This window comes from Buteo buteo, chromosome 9 (assembly GCF_964188355.1).
Source record: "Buteo buteo chromosome 9, bButBut1.hap1.1, whole genome shotgun sequence".
NCBI lineage: Eukaryota > Metazoa > Chordata > Aves > Accipitriformes > Accipitridae > Buteo > Buteo buteo.
In genome coordinates, this window is record NC_134179.1 from 16,707,241 (window position 1) to 16,733,611 (window position 26,371).

Consider the following 26,371-nt stretch of genomic DNA (forward strand, 5'->3'; position numbering starts at 1 on the left):
TTCTCAATGCGTGTTGCAGAGTAGCTGGAGAATATGCTGCTTTCTGGAATGTTTGTAGAGTTGCCAGAGTGCCTTTCAGACAGAGGGGGAAATACAATTTTAAAAAATTGTTTGGCAGTAGTTATAGGCTAGCGTGTATAGTTCTAAAGCTTCTTGGCAATATTGTGTAACTCTTCTGTCTAGGAAAAATATAAAAGTTGCAGACAGCTTTTATCTAACCTGACAGGGTGCAGTAAAATACAGTACTCACAGCTCAGGAGGTGCTATCTTTCCAAATGCTGCCAAAATATATTGGTGTGCCACAATACAGTGCTGCTTTATTAAACTCTCTAAATGAGAAAGTGGGATGGGATTTACACATTTCCTGTCCCATTATCCAGAAGTACCTCTGTTCCCTTTCTTCAGGAAAACCATATTCTAACTCTCTTGTAGGATATTCACTTTATGGTCTGAGACCTCGTATCACTCATTTGCATCAAAGGTGTGATAGAGCAGTACCAAGACAAAAGGTTTTCTCTCTGGCTTTGCTGATTTTTGTTGATGGGCATTTCTAAACTTTGGTGTTGATAGGTCAAGAAGTCATCCGAAGGGCAAAGGATATCTTACAGCTATGAGGAGACATGCTTTTCTCCCAGCAGAAAAACAATGCTGATTCTTTCACAGCATATTTCTAATTTCTTTCCCTGGCAGATGTCAGAGTAACACCGTAATACCATGTTTGAAAACACAGAAGGGCGTGGGACATCCTCTAGATTGTAACTTCAATTATTTGTCACCATTACCTGTCCTGGAAGAATTTTCAAAATCTGTCCCTCCACTTTCTGCTGTGTTCCTGAATCTTCTGAGTTAAATTAAGAGTATTTGAACAGAAATAACTTTCTGTTAAGTTCCCATTCTCTAATGTGGTCATTGTGCTTGACAAAGGATACTTATTTTATTGTGTAGCAAAAAAAATTGTACAAGGGTAGGTTTATGCTTATAATTTGTAGTATTTCTTGAGCTTGGTAAAATTGACTAGAAGCATAACAGAAGCTCTGAGGCATAAGGAAAGAAATCAAATTTCATGTTTTCTAATCTTACACACATTAAATTCCTTTTACAGTGATTTTTAAGCTGTACTGTGTTAGGTCAGCTATGTTCCTTGCCTCTTCTGGGGAATCTCTGCATATGTTCCTGAGTGTAATAACATCTACACGTCTCTTTTCTTTTTTTTTTTTGGTAGCTTTCCTTTTCAGTATTATAAAAGAATTACATTTATGCTCTTGGGGACTGTTAATGGTTTTGATATTCAGTAAAGCAGTCTTTTTATGAACAGATAACATTTATCATTTGCTTAATAACTGCCAATTTATGTGCTAATGTTGAATAATCAAAAGTAAGATAGGGAAAACTTATTTGGTTATTTAACAATGCCATTTGACTGTAGCCTTTTAAGAAAGACTATATAACTATATATGTGAGAGATGTTGGCAGCACAGGTATTTAGGAAGAATTTGTTTGTTGGAAAAAGGATTTGTCTGACAAAAGCTTAATTGTTGTTTTCCCATACCTGTTCCAAGGAAAAGTATGTGCTGCAGTTAGCGTGATGCTTTTGTGCATTCACCCAGGTGTCTCAGCATTCAGGAGCGAATGCTCGCAAAGTGCTCACTTTTGAAGAGACCTTTCAGATATCCACATTTACCCTCTGCAGTGTACCATGTGGTATTGCATCCAATTTGGGGGCTTTTGAAAAATTATGCCTTGTTTTGTATATTGTAAATCCGTTTCTGCTTTGCTTTGGAGTAGGTTTTGTTTTGATGTGTAGTGAAGCAGTATGTAGACCAGAGTAACTAAATGGAGCGCAAGAATTGGGGAAACAGTAAGTACAACAATCACACCTTCTGCAGCAGAAATGGGAGCAGAGCCATGAATACCTAATTGACTGCAGTGATGGCTCTGCCCCATACAGACATTATTTTTGAGTGTGTTTTAGCAATACTTCAATTTTAACTCTTTCACAAAGCTCAAGACCAGGATATGTTTACAAAGTCCCCTTAAAGAGTATGCCCGACTGATGGCAACATGGGTGAAGTTTGCATCTGAGTCAAGGAGTCTTGCGTATTGTAAGAAGTTGCTCTCATTGTCTGCTACATCATGGGAACAGTTTATTTTGTCCTTGAGATTAATTTAGGAATGTATTGATGGAAATGAGAATAGTGACACTGACTGCTGTGTTTTCTGGCTCGTCCTAGCATTTATACTCTACAAAAACCTTTACTTACTAATCTACTCTTCTTCCTTCCCCCTACTGCAGTCCCTTTGACTTGTTTTGCTGTTTTGTTGTTGGTTTTGAAGGGGTCAATCCCTGGGTAATATAATTTTACTATTAAAGTACTTCTACATCAGTTTAAGCATATCCTGAGACTAGTGAGTAGAAGGAGGTTTTAAGAGGAAGGGAGGGGCTTTTTTTGGAGCTATTCTGCAATGCTTTTTTATTCTGGAGGCATCTGTGGCCAAGGTGACTAACTGGAGTCCTGTAGACAAGGCGCTGGTCGGACTCCTGAATCATGAAGGCCTATTATGATATACAGATGGTGTCACATTTTGGACTAAATCCATTGTGGAATTACTGAGGAACATTGTCTTTTGGGGAAATGCTGTTAGATGTGTCTCTGTGTTTGCAGGGAAGAAGTATACCTCCTGATCTGTTGGAATTAAAACTTAATGAGGCCAGGTTTCTCTGAGAACCCCTAATAATTTTGTTTTCCTTTAAAACCTGCAGGTTTATGAATAATAGAAGGGAAAGATTGAACACAGCTATCTAAACTTTTTCTTTTCACTTTTTTTCTGTACTTTCCTGGGGTATCTATCTGAAGTACCAAGAGAACATTGTTAGTTTCACAACGATTAACTCTAAGGCATCTAAAAAAAGTGCAAATGCTGTCTCGTGGAGCTATTTTGTTGCTTTCAGGTGGTTAGGCTTGCAGTACTAACTCATCTCATATTTGATAGAGAATTTGCTGAACATGACAAAATGTTCAGACTGTTCAGACTTGGTCAATATTCCACCAATAAATGCTAGAGGTGGAAGTTCAAACCCTGATGTTCACTGAGTCATCTTGTCAGTCACATCTGTGATCTTTGCTGTATTGCATAAATGTAGTGACCACAGGTGCACACACTTCACTTAGTCATTCACAGATGGGCCGATTATTGTAGTGAAACCTGGGGTTCCTTGAAGCCCAAGACAGTTTTGTCAGGGATTTCTTGTCAAACTGGAAAGGAAATATGTGATAGTATCCACTTGTGCTTTGTTTATGCCACATACTATATGAGCAGTCTGCAGATTTTGAAACACTCTTATTCTGGTTTCCTTGTGCTGTCTGTTGCCTACTATTAATTCCCAACATGTTATTTAATGTTATGGTTATTTGCAGATGTGTTTGACAGAGGGTTGCAAGGTGCAAAAGAAGTAGGTTTCTGCACATTTCTGAGGACTCATGTACAGAGAGTAGCTAAAGCCTTTCTTAAAGTGGGGAAATCCAGTGAGACTCAACCATTATATATTTTGTTGGCATTGTGTGGCTGGCCAGTATTTCAGATTCAGTGTAGCACATGTGGCTTTTACCCTGCCAGCAAACCAAAAAGGTCCAGGTTGGAGACGTGGAAGAACTGAGTGTACAGTGAAGGGAGACTGGAGATGTGGGGTTTTCTGTACATACAGGAAGGGTCCGGAAGGTATTGAAAATACCATGCGTTATTTTACCCTCAGTTTCCCTCTGCATTTTCCTATTTGGTGTCTGTCTCCTTTGTGAAGTACATAAAATCGTCTAATAAAAAAGCTGTATAAAGCCTTGAGGAGTTGTTTTGATGTGATAAAAACTCTTGCTTTCAAATTATGTCTGGTCTATAAATCATTGCTCAATGAGATTTCAATTCAAAACAAATATTCTTGTAATATCTGTATCTGTGCTGACATGCACATAAGGCATTAATGGAGAAGGAACAATATATTGGTACTTGACAAAAAAAAATCCTATTAATTTTAAACAAAAAAAATCAAGTAGGAAGTGAAGTTCAATAGCGAAAAATGCCTTTCAGAAGGTCGTGAATGTCACTCACCCTTTTATGACAATTGGGCGCGTAATCAGCTATGTCCCAATGGATTTTATACAACAGTATTTTTAAAAATGCTTTTGTTGGGTTGTTTATGTAAATGCTTTCAGTAGGCAAATAGATTTGTTCAGGCAAAACAATACTTAAACTCCAGGCATTGCATGCCAGTGTGAACTAATTAAAATCATATTGTGCAATAGGTCAATAGATCAGGAAGTTGGCCTTCTAATTAGAAGAGGTAGCTATAAAAAAACTTGTTGAAAGGAAAGACCAAAATTAAGAATAATAATCTGGATGTGAGGAAAAGAAATCAGAACCCCAGTTCTCTGCTGAAAGCTGTGTTAAAAGTCAGCCCTTCCTTTTTTGAATCACACCATGTTATGTACTGAGAGATTTGAGGCTTTAAATTGTCCCTCATTAAGGATCTTTGTGCTCATTGCTATGCCTGCAGTGCCTGCCCATGTTGTGCATACCTCAATCCTCAGATAACAAATAATAGCCTGGCCTCCACAAATGGAGGTCTGATGGGAGTATTCAGATCTGGTTTGTATTTGCTGTCAGCTTAGACCTTTCATCCTCCTTAATACTTTAGCCACACCTATTTTTTGTGGTTCTTGCTATCACCACAAATAGGTGCCTGGCCAAACTGAATAGGTGTCATCTTGGGACTGTTTTTAAGTGAGCCTTTTGGGCCATTTATTGTTCAGCTTTTGTTCTTCCATCTTAATAATTGAAAAACATTTATTTTCAGTATCATAGGTGCTGGGTGTTGTTTTACTCTGGAGCATAAACATAATTAGTAAAAATAATAACAATACAAAGATTTTAGATGGTAGAACAGCTTCTCAACTTTTTCTGTAGATTTTCATCGCTTCAGAAGGGTAGAAAGCAGATCTATTTCAACCATGCTTTTGTTCTGTAATGGAAAGTTGAGCAGGGATTGGGAGTGCATAACCTCCAGGGTCCAATCCAGCCTAAGTTATTCTCTGATTCTGTGTAAGGGTATATGTTGAAAATAAAATACATGAATACTATTACAGCTAGTAAATCTAAGATGTCCATTTATTGGAGTGAAAGACATCATCTTTCCATAGGACCGTGACAAGCTTGTCTTTACCATGTGATGCTGGTAATACTGAAACATGTGAAATACTTGTGGTGTGGGATTGTAAGTTAACCACAGGCCTTCTGGAGACTGTCTTATAAAATGTTTCACCAGCATATTCACATGTTTTGCTTACTCAGTTTGAACTGAGATGTGTTATTCACAAGTACTTAGATGTGTAAAATTTTATGTATAATACTATGAAGGTGGGGAGGATTACTTTTCTCGATCATCTTCCCATCAGCAGTAACTAGAACTATGGCATTAGATTATTTGTGTAAGTCATCTCAATGCTCTGAAAGAGGTTCTTCATCATTCCCTCAGTCTTGTTGCTTCCAGACGCTTTATCCTTAACATCACCACTGCAAGCAGAACGTATTAGTCATTCTAAGACAAGGCTTGTTTATGCTCATACCCTAGGGTGACTGCTGAATGTTTTTGTTCTGCCATTGCTCAGTTGTTTGTTAGTGCCTGTTTGCAACGAAAACCTTAAGGGACTAATATCCTATCGTGCTGACTTCTGTGTGTGGCTGGTGCAGAGTTGTTACTTTGGTCTTTCGAACTTTGATTCATACAGGTTGTTAGGGCTCAGTAACAAAACTGCTGCCCTCTTATAATGCAGAAATCTATTTTACTTGGGTGTGAGAATCGGGGCTTTTCCCCTTTATTTGCAGGTGCACTAACTCAGACATTTTCAAAAATCCTGAAAAATTCAGGTACATTTCAACTAAAAACAATACTTAAAGGGTGCATTTACCTTGTTTATAGTTGGGGCCTAGAATGTGCTTTTGAAGAAAATCCCCCAACTCTCCTCACTGCTTTGGTATTTAGCATCATGAAGTATCTTGGAGCACATGAGCTAGGTTTCTTTTTGGTACAAGTAGACTGGAAGATGTGTCCCTAATGCATTCCACTGGAAAACTGGCATCCAGTCCTAGGACCAAACAAGAACTAGCCCAAAATAAAAATAAAGAAAAACCAAAGAAACACCCCCCCCCCCCAAAAAAAAAAAAACAAACAAAAAAACCCCACAACCAAAAAAACAAACAACAACAAACCCTGAAGTGTGTGTATAGTATTTATACAACAGGTTCTCAACACCAGTTGTTTTACTCCACAGGTGTGCTCTTATTGGTCCTCTGTATTTGCTAATGATGATGTATCCAGAGTGCTAAATTTTAATAGAAAAATGTAGATGGGGCTTATATAACCTTTGTATAGATGGCAGTTCACAATGCCTCCCAAGCTTCCTTGCCAAATTAACTGTAGTCTCTTCTCATAATCCTGTGTACAACTTCCTATTTGCAAGCCTTTAACTATTATGAAAGTAAGTAGCCAAAGCTATTTTTAAAAGTATGCTTTCTGACAGTGGGTGGAGTAATACTAAGAATTATGTTGAAATTTATTCTGCGTTTGACACCACTGACATAAGTTATTAAGATTTTTTTTTTTTTTTAAGTATGGGTAAAGATTCTGTAAATGTTTCCTGAAAGGAGGGCGATCTGGAAATGGAATTTATGCCCAGTGTCCATCACTGATACAGTCTTTGGAGCTTCAGTATCTTCAGCTAGCGTTACATGTCCTCTGACTTTGTCCTTTGACATAGCAGAATGATTACTTCTTTCTAATGGTATCAGGCTGCATTTTAGATATGAACCACGTACGGTTAAAAACCCTGTAAATTTAATGACTTAAAGGTTCTGAAGTAACTTTTCAAAAACAGATTAACTCTTTGTTATTTTTTTTTCTCTGCAAGCTTTTTAAACTGGAACTTTGCATCTTTTTTGTACAATGCTAGAAATATACCTCACTCTACACCCCCCCCCCCCCCCCCATCCCTTTTAAGGAAAGCTGGAAAAGAATATTTGGAGGCCTAAGTATAATACCAAATATCATAGGATATATATTGTTCAGTCTTTCTACTTATATGTGTTTTCTTTAAAAACTGTATTTTTATATATTGGACATATGCACATTTGAATATGTTTACTACAGTTTTTATGGGCTAATGTTGAGCTGCTTTTTCCTTTTAAAGTCATGTCTTAGTGCTGTTGTATTATTTCATTAATATTGCTCAAACTGTGGAGGCCTCGAGATGCTTTGGGTAAACTGTTCAGGATTACCACTTAAAAATTCAGTTAATACATTATGTATCCATGGAACATTGTTATGGAATTGATGCTGTTTACTTGTTAATTACTGTAGACTGCAGCTCACAGTGTTGGCACTGTGGCTTGTTTGTTACATGTGATGATCACTTTATAAATGTCAATAAAATCAAGACAAAAACCTCTAGTACAACTGGAAGTAACAACTCACTATTTTCCTCATTAGTTTTGGCAGCAAAGTAGTCTTACAAAGCAGTATGCAATAAAACACCAGCCAACTGAGTCCCACACTGTGGCTATAATTACATATTTTTGCTCGCTAATCAGTAGAATTTTTCTGTGTACACTATTATACTTTAATGGTTCTATTGCAACACCAGATTTACGACAATGTTCTCTTGAAGAAAATGACACATAATGATTTTGTATTTACTACAAGACGATATTAAACTAAATAATACATAATGATGCTGCACAGATTAACCAGCTCTTTAGTTCTTCTGTTCCTTATGTCTCTTTTAATAGTGTTTTAGGACAAACATGAAGTTATATGGGAGGGAATTACCAGAATAACCGAACTGGTAAATATAGCCATCTGAGTGGGATGTCTTGTTTCTTACTCAAAAACTATTAGATTGTAATTTTAAGCTGTACTTAGTGCTTTAATTTCCCTTCCCACAACTCATGGTGCGTAAGGAGGGTTGCAGCCAGCTCAGGTAAGTAATAAGTTCATTAATTACAGGCTTACCTTTCTTGTAGGTTAAAAAAGCTTGTGTGGCACTTGATTAAACAAGTTGTTGGGGTACGGCCCTGTGGAGGGCTGGATAGTGAACAGCTCAGAGAAGTTCCCAGTGCAACTTTTGGATTCAAAGTCTTTCATTAACTCTAAAGGTCATTAGCTATTATCAGGCTTTGTGTCCTTTTCCTGTTTTAAATTATTTTTGTCCAAAGTGATTACACTGCAAAAAAACCCAAATACAGTGGGAAATGTGGAAGGCATTTTTTTAATCTAATGCTCTTTCCATTATCTTCTTTATATTTCGGACGTTAAATAAATAAACAAACGCTCAAGAGTTTTTATTCCTTTTCTTTTTATTCATGGTTATGCAGTCCCTTAAATTCCACGTGATCATTATGAATATATCTGACAGTCTTAGGTTAGTATAATGCTTTTCCATTTACCTTGGAAACAGAACTTTACTGTCAGAGACAATCTGTCCAGGAGTGGAAACGGAAGGTAGGGACTGATGGTGGCAGCTTGCCCCCTTTACTCCATATACAGTTAACTATGTGTGAAGGTTGTGCTGATGCGATTTGTCAGATTCTGCAATGCAATATGACATATTAGTGAGAGTAAATAGTTTTTCTTCTGTATTTGATTTTCAGTATGACTCTGTATCAGGATATGATACTGGTTTTATAGGGGAAATTCTGCTTAGTGTATGTGAAATTTCTGCATGTTGCTGGAAAACATTTGATATTTCAACATTGCTGAATGTTGATTGTGTCCTAGGTCTTTTAAGTTATCTTTTGGCAAGATCTTTTAAGTTATCTTTCTCTTAGATGTGTTGCCCATATGATTTGTCATAGCCTCCTGACAAAATGAAAAGAATATTTGAGACTTTTTATGGATAATTAGTTCTCAGACTTGTGTTAAAACACTGTCTGAAAGAACCTTGTTCATACATCATTTTCTGGTTAATCTAGTGTTTACCTTTTTCTTCCCTTGTATTATCCCATTTGAATACATTGTCATGTGTTCAATTGGATTTACCTATTGCAAGGCAATTTTTGGTATAATTGATACTGTTAATTAATCTGGCTTGAAACAGCACTCCAAATTGAGAGGATGTTTCTGTGATTGCAGACTGAGAAGTATCTCAACCAGGTTTTCTCCCTTCAGTGGTTCACGATAAAGTGAATTAGCACAAGTGAAAATGGTCCAGGAAATAAGAAAACCAGCTGCTACTCAGTAAATAATTCATAGTATTCCTATAGCCTGTTAAGCCTTACTGCAAGCAAGAGAGTATCTCCTTGTTGATACTTAGTCTTACTCCTTTGTACATTCCAGCTGCTGCCCTAATTCAGAGTTCCTACAATCCCTGTGTTTAAGTCCCTTTTGAAGTATGCCCAGAATGGGACGTACTTTCCTTCTGTAGCTAACCTTTTCTCTGTTACTTACTTCATCTTCTTTCTCTGGTAGATAATGCATCACTTAAACCTGCGTCAAGATTCAGTGCATAGTCAAGCTGAACCCGTATGGGTTAGAGGGGAAGAGATGACTCTTGAAAACAAACAAACAAATTGCTCATAAAAAGTGTTTAGAATGTAATATTTGAGATCATAAGTGACGAAAACTTTTTCTTGGCAGACCTGCCCATCTTTCTTTTGCAAGATTTTTAAGGAAAGTGGAGCTATTCACCTTGCATCACACACCTCCCTCATCTGGCTCAGGCTCAGTGTCTTCTCCCAGGTTTTCTCAAAAGCTTTAATGTATTCTTTTATTATAGTAGTGATGTGTAGTGTTCTGGTACTTGGTGCATCCTATAGCTAAAGAGAAACATCACATTCTCCCGTGTCTGGTTTAGTTATATTTAATTAGAAGTTGTATTTCGCTACAGAGGCCTTCAGGCTTCAAATCTGCAAAGACCTATGTGAGAATGCCTTTGCTTCCCTGTTCTCTGTGGAGAGATCTTAGATCATCTCTCCTTGCATTTCAGTAGGGAAAAAGTGGTTAACTTTAGACTTTTTTTTTTTTTAATATTCATTATATCTTTAAAACAGTTAGGAATGACATGCCAACAGCCTGTTGGGCTGTGAGGATGCACCACAGTTACAAGGCTCCCTTTCACACAGTCATTTTACAACTATGACTTGGTAGCCTGCTCTGTCTAAATCCTTGACCTGTGCCTGACAACTGCTAGCTGATCATAGTGAATAAATTTGTATAATCACTGTGTGATGACTGCTTAATAACTGTACTCCAAATATGCAAATACCTATTGTGGCTTAATACAATTCATCTGCCATGACTGGCCCATGCACTTAGTATTTTTGAAACGTTTGCAAGTAATGGAGCATGCCATTGCAGTCTCCTGTGTTTTCATGCAGAGCCCTAAAATGCTGAAACCTACAGAGAAGGAAATGATGTATTACAAAAAACCCAAAGAAAAATAGTTATCAGACAACACAGAGGAAGTGCTTGTCTGTGTGGGGAAAAAAACAAACAAAAAGCTTCCTTGAAGACTTTGCAGAAGTTTTTCTATTTTCATTCTCTTTTTCTAGGTTAGCAGCATGCTTTTACTGAGAATAATCTGCAGTATTTATGTCCTTGCTAATGGTGCTGTCCACATTACACAGAGGACTACATAAAATTGAAAGATACAAATCCAAATGCTTGTATGAGTTTGAGATGCTCACAAAAACCCAAGAAAAAAACCATGTCCAGAGTGATACAGAAAAGACACCTTGCTCAGGTTTGTGAGTTACCAGTACTGAAGGGTTGGAAGAATATTCAGTGGAAGCTCTTGTAATTTCTTTCTTTGATCGTGCCCTCTTCTTTTAAGCATTTCCTTTGGCCATCATGTGAGATAGGCTGCTGAGACAGATCGACAGTAAGTCTTACCAGTTTGTCCATTTCTGTGTTCTTTATTTCATTTACATGCAGCATCAGAACATTAGTAAATTGCTTTTTTAAATAAAATCTGAGTTTCATTGCCCTTTCTGACAAGTTTTTTATCTTTTTAGATACTTGTTTCTTTACTGTTTCTCAGAATTTAACTTAATGTTTCCAAGCCGTACAGGAGGAAAAATAGACTCCATAGTTCTATGCACTGGACAGAGAATGATGTGACAGTAGTAGCCTAATGTCATGAATAGCTTAATAGCCATCATGGCAAAAGAGAGTTTCAGTGAGATTTTAAAAACAATAATGTGGATATTTACTGTGCATTTCTCCTGTGCTTGAGGGAGGAAGCACAAAGGTGCTTCTTTAAAAAAGAAATAAGTGGGGGGCTGAAGGAGGTTGGCATCTTGGTCCAGTTGAAGGTGGGCATCGACTCTTCTGTGTGGAATTAGAAATAAGTCTTAAGCAGAGCCTAATTTGCAAAGGGCTGTGAAAGTGGGGGGGGGGGGGGGGAAGTTCGGATGTAATCTCCCTAAACATTTACATAATTTAAATTCAAGGTGGTGCAAAACCCTAAATGGTAGGTTAAAGCTTAACTAATAGGATTTTATTTGTATCCCTAAACTGGGTAGTGCAATGAGTGTAACTATCCCTCCCAATTTCCTGCCTTTTCAGAGGGACACAGCTATAATTTTTTTCACACAGTCCTATTCTTAATCTGTTCCATGCACTTTTTATTTTTTTAGTGGGCATAAGAAGAGGCTATGATGCATGAAGTTGGACTTCAGAGTTGTTTTCTTGGTGAAGAATGAGTGTCCTGGAGTAATAGCACACTAACATGAACAGAAATCCAGGACAGAGTAGGCATCCTAGCAATAAAATGTAGATAAGCCTTTTTGTCCTTCCAATCTGTGCAGTGTCCAGCTGGAAAGGAAGTACTAACTGCCCAGGAGGCTGAGGAAAGGATTTTTGAGTCACCAAACCCATTTCTTCATGGTGATACTGCGTGAAAAAAACTTGCAGCTTCTTAGTAGTTAGTTTGGGAAGTTGGGGAAGCAAGTTGAGATGAACATCAGCTGAGTTTGGTTTAATAGCATAGAATAGCCTGAAATTTCACCAGACTTCAGCTTATCACTTCAGTTCTCAATAAACAACAACATGCAATTTTTCTGCTTGCTGCAATGAGGTATTTAAGGCTTAGCTGTCTCATTTCTATCTGCAGAAGAGTGTGGTATGTCAGGTGTCTCAACACTAACGCAATTAAAAGGAAGTGTACAGTTCCTTCACACATGCCTTAATGTCAGCATTTTGGACTGGGAAAAACTGGAAAAACACTATTGGAGCCTCTCCTAGTTCTTTTTCTCCTGCCAAAAGTGTGACATTCAGACAGGTTTATCAGACCCATGTCTCTCTGAGCCCTTATGCTGCTTGAGTGGGCTGACAAAAGTGTGAATCCTATTGACATTATAACTGTCTACAAAATTGGAGTGGAGCACTTGGAGACTAAGAAAGATGACGTCCTAAGTGCGAGATAAAATGAATGCTTTCTTTATTGCTTAGTCGTTTATGGAAGGAATTTACCAATCGTCATTGCTAACGTGACAAAACAACTTTTGCTTGGCTTTGCTTATATTTTTAATATGAGTTTCTGATATCCCAAGATACTTGACTAAAATAAAAAATCTGCCAAAATTTGTGAGTTTACTATTATTTTGTGGTTTTTGTCAAAGTAAGAATGATTGGTTGTGTGCAATAAATGTAGAACACTTAAAATTTAACAGGTCCATGGGTAAGGGAGCTTTACTTTGAATCATTGTTGACTTCTTTATTTCCATATGTCTTTTTGCCTGTTTATAGCATGGCCATTGATTATGTTGGATCTTTCAGCTGCTTTTGTTATGCTTGAATGTGAGCTGCATTCAGATTAAGGACAGCCTTCTCTTAAAATAACCAGTAGGTTTTAAAATTTAATTCCAAGCACTTTTCACCATAACAGGCAATAACTGTGGTTTTTAATGCTGAATTTTGAGGATTTGCGCTAAACAATATTCTAAATTATAAGTTTCCCATGTATGACTTTACAATAAGGCTTGCACGTGCCATTGTTATGAGTAGTTTTGTTCCTTGGAGTTTGTACTGAAATAATAGTTTTGTTGCATCTTATTATTACTTTTCATTAAACTCTCTCTGCAGCATAGGTTGGTAATTGGACCTGGGAGGACCCAGAATTTTAATTCTGGCTGCAATGAGGTCCCTTGTGCAGCCTCAAAATGTTGATTCTTAAAGATAGGCACTATACAGAGAATGTGAATTGACACATTAGGTAATTAGTAGCTTAAGCATCAAGACTTTAAACTCTCAGTTTTGTCTTGATTTAACTCAAGTGTAGGCACTAAGAATTTCTGAAAATAAGAATGTTTAAAGAACTGTAAATTTAGACTGTCTGTGATGAAACGTGAACCTAATTCAGTGAAATAGCCATCTCAAAGTAAATGGTTCATCTGTGCTTTTTGTTTTTAAAATGGAGAATTTTAAGGCTAAAGCAGATCATGCTTTTAAACTCTTTGAGATCTTGGCCAGAAAGTACTGTATAAATGCTAAGTATTTAAAATTAATTATATTGGAGGCCTATAAACCAGTGCATTGATTAAAAATGTTCAGTTCGTTAAACTTCCCAATGGCAGAGGCCATCTCCATAATATAAACTGCTGTTTCTAGCAGCAGCGGCCGACTGGCATCTGTGTTGTAATCTTTTTAAGATCCCCACCTTTGTTCATTAGACCAACAGCTGTTGTCTCTTGCTGGGCAGGATTTATTTCCCCGTGACATCGGTCTCAAAGGTGCAGTTGCAACTTTGGCAGCGTTTGATTCCAATGAACTTCTGAGAAGTACTTTAGCAGCTTTGCAGAATGAGGTTGCTTTTGGTTGTGAGTTTGTTTTTGGCTGTTTGGGGGTTTTGATGGGGGTTTTAGGGGGATGGTTGGGTTTTTTTTGTTTTTGTTTTGTTTTTTTTTCCTTCTGGTTTCCACACGCGTCCTTGCAATGGGCATTTTCAAAAGGTCCACAAGGACTGAGGGTATGTATACCAGAGGTGTGCTACAGTCTGGGTAAAACAGCTTCCTCTTGTGTGTCCCTAGCAATATAACTGATATACTGACAGTTTTCTGGTTTTATTCACTCCTGGCATTTGCCATGTGGAAGAACAGTACTGTTCCATAGATAAACCATGCACAGTTAACTTTCTTAAATAAGTAAATCTCCTGAATTTCCTAGTGAAAATGATAAATAAAAATCTGGAAAAGGACCAGAGAACAGGGATTACTATGGAAAAAAGAATATATAGATTCTTGAAATATAACATGATAAGTCTGCAGGTGTTGTTTACACCATAACTTCAGTTTATCCAGACTCATACACAAGGTCACAAAAGAAGTTTGGGCTTTATTATTCCTGTGGGAATTTGTATTTTTTTTGCTGTGGTGTTTGATTACCTTACCCTTTTTTATTACCATCTGCACTGCAAGGCTAGTTTTGCTGAGTGGTTGTTTTTTTTTTTTTTTTAAGCAGCATCCCATGATACCCTTAATTCTGTGTTTCCTGCGCTTTTGCTTAATTTGCTTTTTTAAGAGATTTTCTGTAAGAAATAGATTTCTTTTATATTGTACATCAGTAATTAAATATTTTTTACTATATAGTTTTAACCCTTTAATTCCAGAGAACAAATACAGTTGTTTTACAATTGTATTGGGTTTGCATCAGCAAGGTTTTGGTTGAGGGGGAGGTGGGAGTGGGGTGGCTACAGGGGTGGCTTCTGTAAGAAGCTGCTAGAAGCTTCCCCTATGTCCCATGGAGCCAATGCCAGCCGGCTCCAAGAGGGACCTGCTGCTGGCCAAGGCCGAGCCAATCAGCGACAGTGGTAGCACCTCTGGGTTAACCTATTTAATAAGGGGAAAAAGTTGCTGCGTGACAGCAACTGCAGCCGAAGAGAGCAGTGAGAACATGTGAGAGGAACAACTCTGCAGACACCCACGTCAGTGAAGAAGGAGGGGGAGGAGGTGCTCCAGGCACCGGAGCAGAGATTCCCCTGCACCCTGTGGTGAAGACCGTGGTGAGGCAGGCTGTCCCCCTGCAGCCCATGGAGGTCCACGGTGGAGCAGGTGGATGCCCGAAGGAGGCTGTGACCCTGTGGGCAGCCCGCGCTGGAGCAGGCTCCTGGCAGGACCTGCGGCCCTGTGGAGAGAGGAGCCCATGCTGGAGCAGGTCTTCTGACAGGACTTGTGACCCCATGGGGGACCCACGCTGGAGCAGTTCAAAAAGAACCGCAGCCTGTGGGAAGGACTCACATTGGAGAAGTTCATGGGAGGGACCCCACAGTGGAGCAGGGGAAGAGTGTGAGGAGTCCTGCTCTTGAGAAGGAAGAAGCAACAGAAACAATGTGTGATGAACTGAGAGCAATCCCCATTCCCTGTTCCCCTGCACCGCTGGTGGGGAGGAGGTAGAGAAAATCGGCAGTGAAGTTGAGCCTGGGAAGAAGGGAGAGGTGGGGGGGAGGTGTTTTAATATTTAATTTTTATTTCTTATTATCCTACTCTGATTTGACTGGTAATAAATTAAACTAATTTCCTCATGTCAAGTCTGGTTTGCCTGTGAGGTTAATTGGTGAATGATCCTCTGTCCTTGACCCACGAGCCTTTTGTTTTATTTTCTCTCCCCTGTCCAGCTGAGGAGGGGAGCGATAGAGCGGCTTTGGTGGGCACCTGGCATTCAGCCAGGGTCAGTCCACCACAACATAAATTAAATAAGAAGGGATTTAACCTTTTAGCATCCTTTGCTGTGCAGTGTTGATAGATGTTGTCAAGGATTTCTGTATTTTTGTTTAACACATTGTTTTTAGTACGCTCTCATTGTGCCTAGGAGTTTTATTTTGATACTTGATTTTGTCCATGTATTTTAAGCAAATACTTTCGGGTGACTTCTTTGTGCAACCAATACCATTGACTGCAGTAGATTTGAAAAGAGTTTTTCTTCATTAACGGCTTCTGCTGAATTGTAGGGAGAATGAAATGCTGTCCCTGGTGGCTCCTAAAACTTACGGATGCATGCAATGAGATTGCTAATAATATTTTTAATGAAAAGATGTTGGAGTAGTAGTTCTAATAGCGTTACGCAAGCATGAATGACTTGAACTGTAGAGCTAAATCTCAAGCTCCTTGAGCTGTTCTTCAGCCCTCAAAATACAGTTCATGTATGTAGGTCTTCAAAAACTAAGAAATCCCTTCCATGTGCTCATCCAGCCAAGCCGTGATGAAACAGTACATATAGAAACCTCATTTGTATGGGGTCTCCACATGTGACAGTGCAGTGAATAATGGGATCACACTTCAGAAGACAAGTTGACCTGCTGAAGTCTTTGCAGTCATCTGAAAGCAGAAGTGTTGTGTGTTTTTTCAAAGCATGTATTTTACCTCGAGGTAGATTGTAGGGATCACTAGGCAGCCTGGCAGCCTGCATGTTGAGAAGGGAACACAGAAGAGAAGAGAGACCATCCTGTGGATATTTGCTGCCTTGCTGGTGGCCCTGGGCAGGACTCATTTAATATTAATGCTTTCAGAAAACCTTAGAAATAGATGGTTTGCAAGTATGAAACTCATATCAAGAAACATAGTATCAGTAAGGATGGTTAGCAGCCCTGCCTTTAGTGCCTTCAATGTTACCAGTACATAGAAATGCCAGTTAATCAGCATGCAGACCGGAGATGGGATTTCTATGATTGATAGTCATGTCTGTGGGATTTTCCCACATCTTTGCTGTAGCTGTGAAATGGCAGGTCCCTTGTGTATATAAATGACCCAAAGTATATATATGATTTCCAGAAACCTGGACAGGAAGGGCAACCTGTAGAAATATGGCATACTGTAAAGCAGAGTGATAGCTTCAAAGTAAAATGACATTTTTCATTGGTTGTAGAAAACAGTGATAATGCATAATTCCGTATCACTGTCACATGACGCAAGTCAGATTTGACCATAAGTGCCTGGGTTTTTCAGCCAGTTGCACAAAGAAATTCCAGGGAAGGAACAGTGGGATATGGTTTAATGTTTTCCAAATCTGTTTTGAAAAACGCAGATGAGTATCTAATATAGCAAACTGATCATACAGACGAAGTATCTGAAACCAATGTATCAAAGACTCTTCACTTTCCTATAAAAGTAATTTGGCAGCATGCCATTATTATCATGTAAATCTCTTCCTCCTTACTACACAATAACAATATATCTTTGGCCATCATTTTTGCCTCCTGAGGTTGTTGCTGTTATCTGTAATTTCCGTAAAGTTTCCATGTTAACAATGCTTACCCCTCTGTACACTTACATTACTAGTCAGTGCACACTTCCAGAAAACAAAGTATCTCACGTAAATGTTTTGTGCATGCCTTTTCCATGTTTTTTTGAATTAATACAGCTAAGACATGTTTTAGCAGAGGCTGAAGTATCATATTTAGATTTGCTGATCTATTCCACCTTTGCCAATTTTTTTCTTTATGTTATGCAGAGTGCTTATATTTGGCAAGATATTTCACTGCTTGAGTTTTTGCTTTAAGAATTATTAAACTTGTGTTATAGATTATATATATTATTGGAAATGTAGAATATTTCCAGTGTGATTTATTGAGTTATATTAAATGGAAAATGCATACGTAGATCAGAGGTCATCTCTGCTCAAGTTTTTAATGAAATATGGTAGAAAAAAGAGGTTATTCAGAAAATTGTGGGTGGTTTGGTGTTTGGGTTTTGGGGTTTTTTTTTGGTGGTGGTTGTGCCCCTGCTCCTTCATTTTTCTGTGTCATCGGTCACTGAAGTTTATCAAATGCTAATGTCTATATTTCCATCTATGCCTGTCTGGAGGATTCAATCATTTTCTGTTATGCCACCTTTATAAGAGAAGTATGCATGTCTGCTTGTTTGGTTTTGGCAGATACCTTTCATTTCCCTTGTTGCATGTCAAAATTGGCTATCATAGGATCATAGAATGGTTTGGGTTGGAAGGGACCTTAAAGATCATGTAGCTCCAGCCCCCCTGCTGTGGGCAGGGACACCTTCCACTAGACCAGGTTGCTCAAAGCCTCATCCAACCTGGCCTTGAACACTGCCAGGGATGGAGCATCCATAACCTCTCTGGGCAACCTGTTCCAGTGCCTCACCACCCTCACAGTGAAGAACTGCTTCCTGATATCTAATCTAAATCTATCCTTTTTCAGTTTAAAACTGTTACTCCTCGTTCTATCACTACACTCCCTGATAAAGAGTCCCTCCCCATCTTTCCTGTAGGCCCCCTTTAAGTACTGGAAGGCTGCTGTAAGGTCTCCCTGGAGCCTTCTCTTCTCCAGGCTGAACAAGCCCAACTTTCTCAGCCTGTCTTCATAGGAGAGGTCCTGCAGCCCTCTTACATCTTTGTGGTCCTCCTGTGGACCTGCTCAAGCAGGTCCATGTCTTTCTTATGTTGGGGACCTCAGAGCTGCACATAGTACTCCAGGTTATGATGGAATCTATTTTCCTCCGTTAAAAATTTAATTTTCTTCAATTATGTTTTCATCTTTCTGGAGGCTGCTTCGATTATAAAGACTGGACAACCTGTGTGGAACCAGCGCCAGGAATCTAGTGATAGACCATCTGTATCGTAGCTGTATGTGCATTAAGAACATGCTTCTTCCGCCATGAGATGATTTATAGAAGGGGAGCTGGGACTGCCTATGTGTTCACTGTCACAGCTGATCTGATCTGGCACGTGGTATGTTAACATATCGGATATGTTAATACATTGCAGGTTTAGAAGTAGTGATAAATCTGTGCTTCTACTTCCTCTCCAGAGGCAGTGGTTCCTTTTTATGGGTTCTGTTGTTTGGCTGTGCGCTGAGCTGGACTTGGGTTAAAAGGAATGGACTTGGGGGGAAAAGAGGTTGATTTATCTAGATGATTTGGTTGAGAGGGTCACTGAACAAATCGCTGTACAGACACTGCTCAAGGGAGGGTGCCTACTTGTTAGGGACAAGAAGGAGGTCAGGCATAGAAATGATTAATCCACTGCCAAGGGAATAATTGCATGGACTTGAGCCCTTGTCCAGTATTCCTGAGGTGAAAGACTTTGTCCTCTGTAAAGAATCATGCAGAAAGTGCTAGTCCTAAGCATCAGTGCTGTTAATGTGTCAGGAAATATTAATGTTGGTAAAGATTGTGGTGGTGATGCTTACAAAAATATACTTGAGGTTTCAACGCATACTGGTTTACTTATGCTGCTTGGTTTGGAAAAACATTTAGTAATTAAGTTAAAATAATTAAATCAGATATTATGAGCACAGGATAGGTTTCAAGCATTCTTTTTCCCCTTGAGGTCACAAAATACTGTTCTTGCATTAGCATCTTGGAGTCTGTTGAGCACAGATTTTGGGTAAGTTAAAACCAAAGCTAAGGTAGAGTAAGAAGACTTGGTATCTTGGCATAATGAGCGCACAACTTGCTTACGGCTGGTGGCTTGGTATCCACATTCTTTTCAAGAAGAAAATTTTAGAAAATTTCACTGAAAGTGCAACATGACATGATTCTCTAATTATCTTTCTGTCTAATATAAAGTACTTCAAAATGACATTTTGAAAATCAGTGGCACCGTGTCCAGGGTGAGTATGGAGTATTACAAGGAACTGCTTATCCAATTTTACTGGGTCATCTGAGTATTAAGTCTGGCATAGAACATCTTGGAAAAGGCAATCAAGTTTTTAACACTTAGTAGAAGACAGCTTCATTCAGATAAAGATGTTATCTGCCCCTCCACTTGGGGATGCCTGGCTTCAGGGAAGTACTCAACACCCTGCAAAAACAGCTATGACTTTAATGCAGAAAGGCCAGTTGTGTTTCCATTCCAGCTTTGAAAAACATCTTGGGGTGAGGGAGTTACCTGGTCTCCCTGCCTCCCAGTGGGCAGTGAATGGTTGGCAGGGATGCTGAGTGACCAAGCCTCACATTGCCCAAATCTTGCTCTGCTAGCCTGTAGAAAGCTACACAGGTTATGCTATGAACAGATTATGTGCATCTCTTGAAAACCCATCTACACTTGGCTTTTCAAACCTTTTCTGGTTTAATTGCTTCAAACATGCTGTTGGGTACTGCTGTAACTTTGAACTGGTTAAATCTGAAATGAAATCTGAAATAAATATTGAATGATATGCATACAGAATCTTCCTTTCTTGTCTCCTTAAGTATTTGTTTAGCCTTCATACTTGAGCTTATTTTACCTTTTTGGAATTGATATTGTACTTTATATGATGATTATTTCTCATAGTTGAACTTCAACATTGCTGCTGACCTAGGGCCTTACTGTGGTTAATATGTTCATGCATACGGTATTTCCCTTGGTTTTTTTTCTTTCCTTTTTCTTAACCTTTTTTGCCATAATTACAGTAAATGATTTCTTTGATTGCATGTTAAGAGGGCAGAAATGCTGTACCAGCAGCCTTTTTTCATTCTTTGCCTCTGCTACTATTCTTTTGCTGGCTCCTGAGGGTAATAAGATCTATTGACTCTACTAATTTTCTTGCATACTAGCTGCAATTGCAACCTTTAGTAATTATTATTTAATTAACTCCAAAGTATTGCATGAATAATGCAAAATTAAAAAAATGTAAAAAAGAATAAAGGTCAAAAAAAGGTATTTTTATATTTCAAATCCATAAGCATTATTTCTTGGAATTTTTGTATAAGGTATTAGTAGGATGATGACATTAAATGGTCTGCATAATTGTAGAAGTATCAGAGGTATGTAGTAAAAGAGAGTTTGGTATTTAGCTGGGGATCAAATTTGTTTTCATAATTTGTATTGAGAATTTCTTAGAGCCTTGAGTAAGATGCTTTCCTAACGTTGAAATTTTAATTCTGCTTTACCTTTTCTAGGTGTTTTCTTTTCAGTTACCAGAATATTATTTTTTGATAAACACTGACTAATTCTGGCAGAAAAAAAGTTTGTACATATTTGGATATCTACTTAGAGATCAGTAGGTCTGAGCTGTGAGTGTAAAAATGAGCAGTAGAGTTTTGTGACTGTATATTTGTGTGAAGGCAACATAAAGACTGGCTTTTAGTAAGTAAGAGTTTCTGGGTTTGCTTTTGTAGTGGATGGCTGTATACACAGAGCTGCTGGGCCCTGCTTGGTTGCTGAATGTCGTAACCTGAGTGGCTGTGAGACTGGACAAGCAAAAATTACATGTGGATATGACCTACCTGCAAAATGTAAGTCAACCCTTCCTCAGTGTTTTCTTATTTTTTTAAGCATGTGGAGCTGGTAGGCGTGCTTTATTTCCCTGTAGTCTAATTCAACAAGGTATTCATTTTACAAAATTAGCAGTGGGACTTAATTAAGCATGTTCTGTAATAACATCTTCCCCTCAAAGCAATTCAGGCTTTTCTAAACGATTGTTTCACCTGTGTTATCCAATGGAAACCTACATGTCTCTAAAATATAAAGCATCTTTCATGTTGGGGTTTTTTTTTTCAAGCTAAAACATATCCTTTCATATGCTGCATAATAAAGGATTGGAAATGCTTTATGAAGTATGAACAAAATATACATTATCATATTTAAGTTCCACGGAGACAGTTTTTGAAACTGTTGCATATTTCATATTCTTCATGCAGATTCCTTGATTGTGAATACTTTGAGAGCTGAGGAGATCAAAGTGATGTATTGTGTTTTCGGCTGCTGCGTTGAGGCTGATTGGCAATTACTGTGAAGGCATCTGTCGCACTTTAGCTTTCGACAGAGCGCAGCTCAGTGCTGGAATGTTTTTGTACTTTGAAAGTGGAATTGTCAAAATTCCCATCCTATTTAAAATAGCGAGACAGCTATTTGACCTTGTTGCATAGATGTTGAGCTTGTCCTGGAAAAAACTAACATTGACAGCATGTTGGTTGGCCAGTCTGTTATGTAAGAATAAAAAGTAGGAAGTCTCTGCAAGTTAGGATCTTATGGAATAATATTTTAAGATATGATGATACAAATACCAAGAAAGCATTGCAAAGAGCATATAACTAGAATTCAAGCTCTCATTTTTATATGCAGTCTGCACTAGGAACATGGCTCATTCAGAAATATTTAGATCTGGTCTCTTAATTTGTTCTACACTTTTTTCCTGTAAAATCAAATGCTTACTGCAGTAGCAGGTATCTTTTTAGGTTCCTGTGGCCCTTAGTGCCTTAGGTAAAGAAGAAAATTGTGTTCCCAGTCATTTGTTGGCACCTTCTATGATGTTGATATGAGCTATCAACTATTTCCTTGACAGTGATAATTGCTATATATGGGAAAACTTTCCCATGTTTTATACCTAGTTTTACCACATGCTGATGATTATTTTTGAAAGGTTAATTTGACTAGAGGTCAGGGAAATTGTTGAGGAAGATTCAATGTGGTAGTTATGTTGGGTTTGTATATGGCCAAAATCTTCACCGGATTCCTATAAAATAGACAGGGTTGTTAGATAACACATTGTAATTTACTGGGGATTTTTGATGTTTAATTCTTCCCCTTTAAAAAAAAAATCTTGGGAGGGACAGAAAAATTGCTCATCCATAGATGCATAATTCCTCCCATGTATTTGAGTGAGATAAATTAAAAAAAAAGGTACCAAAGCCATGAGCACTGAACTGTGTTAGAAAGAGAAAGGGTCATGTCTGAGGCGTGGCCTTCACTTAAATTTTATAGCAGTTTAATGGGTCTTGCTTAAGTTAGGTTTGTAGAACAGGATCCTGTTTGAAGACTATAGGAAAATTTTTTTGTTTGTTCTCTATGAAGGAATAATAAACAAAACAATGAGAAAACCCATTATCACTTGCAGTTGGAAATAAAACCTGTAACCAGACATAGAGAAAAGTCAATATTCTGCTTAATCAATATTCTTAGAAATTGAAATTGCATCAAAACCACATCTATTTGTATTTGATCATGCATCAACATGAGAGGGGGAAAGGATACATTAACTAACTGATAAACAGGCAGAGGGAGGGAAATGTAGTTTGCATGCAGAGGCTGAGAATTAGATACTCTTGAGTTCTTAGATTTTTTTCCTTAAAACATTTGTGTTCACCAACCGTTGTTTTATTTTACTTTTCCCTTTAGAAGCTTTGGTTGTAGGCTTATTAAATTATTGTACCTTTTAGACCATTCATCTGAAAGTGATCAAACAATCAAGACTCTGTTTTTGTATTTTAAAGAGCTATAGAGCCACAGGATATCTTTTGTCACTCTGTCACTTTGTCATAATAGTATGACAATTTAACTGTGGAAACTACTTTACATCTGATTTTTGTGAAGAGAACAGCAACATGATGGGAAGTCTGGACTTCCCCATCCAGATGGGCTGTGATGCAATTTTGTGTGTCAGTAATTTTTTGAAGGTTATAGGTGAATGGATAACTGCCAGCTTTCACAATGAGTTTGCTTTTCACTTATGTATTTGTATACAGGAGACCACCTACAATAATCCATTAACAGTTTGAGTAGTGCAATGATTATTTTGTTGTCTCTGCTCTTCTCATGATTGTAGTTGGATGAATAATGGTAGTAAATGTGAAATGTATTTCCTAGCGTGATGAATTGTTATTTTTTTGTTGTCTAAAAGAATTGTAAAATGTTACAATTGTATTTCCTACCCCTGGGTTTTTCCCATCTCAAGTTCTTGATCCTGAAATGCTTTGCTTGGAAGCAGTTTGCAGGAATCAGCAAAGCTGCTCTGGGATGGAGCAGCCTGCCTGTGTGCTGTATGATGCAGGACTTGGGCTTAAGCAGAGGACTCCATGTTAAGATTTAGTATTCAAAGATCATGCAGCATATTGCTTTGTTTTATAGACAACTTGGAGGAAGTTGGAGTTAAATTTGGCATTTGAAGGGAAGGTATGCTTTGTTAGGAAGCTGGTAGTTGGTAAATAAAAAACTCTGGCAATCTCCTTTATGATCTATTGTATTTTTATTGAATACTTTGCTGTATTTACTTAGGTTAAATAAGAACAGGTCTGACAAATTATTTCTTCACAAAGGTAAATTGAAAAATAATTCTGACTGAAAAATGTAAAGATTTAGTGTATAGGCTAAGCTTTCTGTGATTTGTTCTTGTTGCATCTGTGTCAGAGGTTGGTTCCTGAAATACACAAGTAACAGTAAATGTTCAGGGAGAGAATACATAGAATAATTCATTTTTCCCTTATCTTTTTATCCTAATAGTGTGAACAGACCAAGATTAACATGTCTATAGCCTAGAGATGTTGCTTTGTGAACTTCTCACGATATATATTTTTGAATGCCAAAAAATAGTCTGTATGAAAATAGAAGTGAAATCAAATTGAGCTTTCTAATTACCCGTTAATGTAACGTTCAGTACAGTTTTACAGAAGTCAGTGTAATCACCATCTGCTTTCTGTGCTGCAAAAGCCTACACAAAGCCCCCCCAAATGCCAACCGAGTTATTTGCTGAATACATAATTTGGTTGATGTAATCTATTGTTGTTTTTCAGCAAACACCTATGCAGGCACCCAAGTTTTCATAGCGCTTTGGAGGGCTGAAAAAGGCAGTGCTTTTTGCTCTGAGATATTTTCCTTTAATGCTCTCCCAGACCAATCATCAATTACTTAACTTCTGTACTTCATATTGTTGTTCCATTTAAAGAAAAGTTCATTCTAAATATTATACAACTGGTCTTCAAACATTGAGCAGTACTCTGATACCGTCATGCTTTAAATAACAGATGAACAGTATCTGTTTAAAGCTCTACAAATGCTTGTTTTCTTTCTCATTTGATTAATAGTCTCAGTTGACTCTACTGGCAGAAAATGGTCTGAATGTAAATTGTGTTTATGGCTGGAACCAGGGGTCCATAACAGCCTTATGGCTTGTTATCTGCTTGCAGAGGTTCACTATAAAAAAAAGACCCTGTCAGAACACATTAGAAAATACAGTCCCGTTCTGCAAGGTATTTAACAGGCTTAAAACGAATTGCAGACGTGGTGACGACATCCAACACAGGTAAGGGGTACCCCCACCATGGCAGGAAAGGACCCCCAAACTAACTTTTCTCTATTGTTAATATGTCTAGTAATAATTTCTTTATTTTTCTGAAAAATGTTTGCTAATAAGTTCCTTAAACCTAAGAAAATAAAATCTTACAGCTTCTAATATGGGATAGAGCCAACCATTGGTAAATTAAATCTGAAAGGTGGACTTTCAGTGGAGGTACCTTGCTGGAAATGCTAGGCAGTTTCTAATACATTGGTTTATGTTGTCAATAAAGCTATAATATTTAGAATAATTTTTTTTGTTTGCTTGATATTTTTAGTACTTTAAGCAATGTCCTTTAGGAAATGCCATATATATTGGCACAGTCTTTTGGTCCAAAGTCACTGTGCACATCAATCTGGAGTAATAATGTGAATGTGCTCTCAAAGACAATTCCTGCTGTGAAATAAGTAGTTAGGAGGAGTGCTAGTATTAAACGCAGTAGGAAGAATCAGCCTTTAAAGTTGTTTAATCAGATTAAAAAGTGGAGATTAAAAAACAGAGATTAAAAAGTGTTCTTCTATTATATAGACATAATTTTCTGTATTAAAAGGTGAATATTTGGAGGGTATTATTTTAAAGTAAGGCTGTAAGGGTAGTGATTTTAAATCTCTCCATATTTTCTTGGAGATTGCTTATAGAGCTGTAATTAAAAGGTTGATTATGCAGAAACAGAACTCCAAAACCCTACACCAGTACTCCAGAACTGATCAATTGGAAAAATGGGGCATAATATTCAAGCACATTATCTGAATTTCCAGGGTTCCACAAAGACCTTTGTTTGTTTATTTAATTTTAAAACCTTGGTTGATGTAATAATATGTAAATTTTTTTTCAAATGATTCTATATTTCCGATACACAAGAGTCAGAGATACTTTCTTCTGTGTGGTTCTGATGTGCAGAAGAACATTGTCTTTGCATGACTGTTCAGTTTGCTACCTCCCTATTTCTTCTGGAAAAAGTGTGGGAATTGAAAAGGAAAGCATTAAAAGTGAGCAATATGTGGCCAAGAAAGAGGATTGCTTACAGAAGACTAGCTTGATTACTAGTTTGCTGTTGGTCAGGGTCCTTGATCTTCCTCCACAATTGCTTTTAAATATTTAAGTGAAAACAGGTGTGCCACCAGATGCATAGCTAGACTGAGGTTTGATGACATTTCAGTTGAAAAAGGCTGCTGATAAGCATATGGTGATACAATCATTAATATAATTGAAGCTTCATAAATGTTATGATAGTTTTCCAGGAGGGGTGTCTTTATACTCTTTGTCTTAGCTGAGAAGCATCACATTATTGTCAGCATTGTGCCCAAACTGTGTGACACCTATTGGAAATAAAGGTAGAGCCCGAA

General features: G+C 37.8%; 1 protein-coding gene across 4 annotated transcripts in view; it reads left to right on the forward strand.

The window, feature by feature from the left end:
- Window positions 1–26,371, forward strand: part of MACROD2 (mono-ADP ribosylhydrolase 2) — a 910,189-nt gene that overhangs the window by 257,154 nt on the left and 626,664 nt on the right. For all 4 annotated transcript variants that reach the window (XM_075035490.1, XM_075035491.1, XM_075035492.1 and 1 more), the window contains exon 5: window positions 21,094–21,210. In XM_075035490.1, the coding sequence (XP_074891591.1) occupies window positions 21,094–21,210 (117 nt within the window). The remainder of the gene's footprint in view (window positions 1–21,093; window positions 21,211–26,371) is intronic.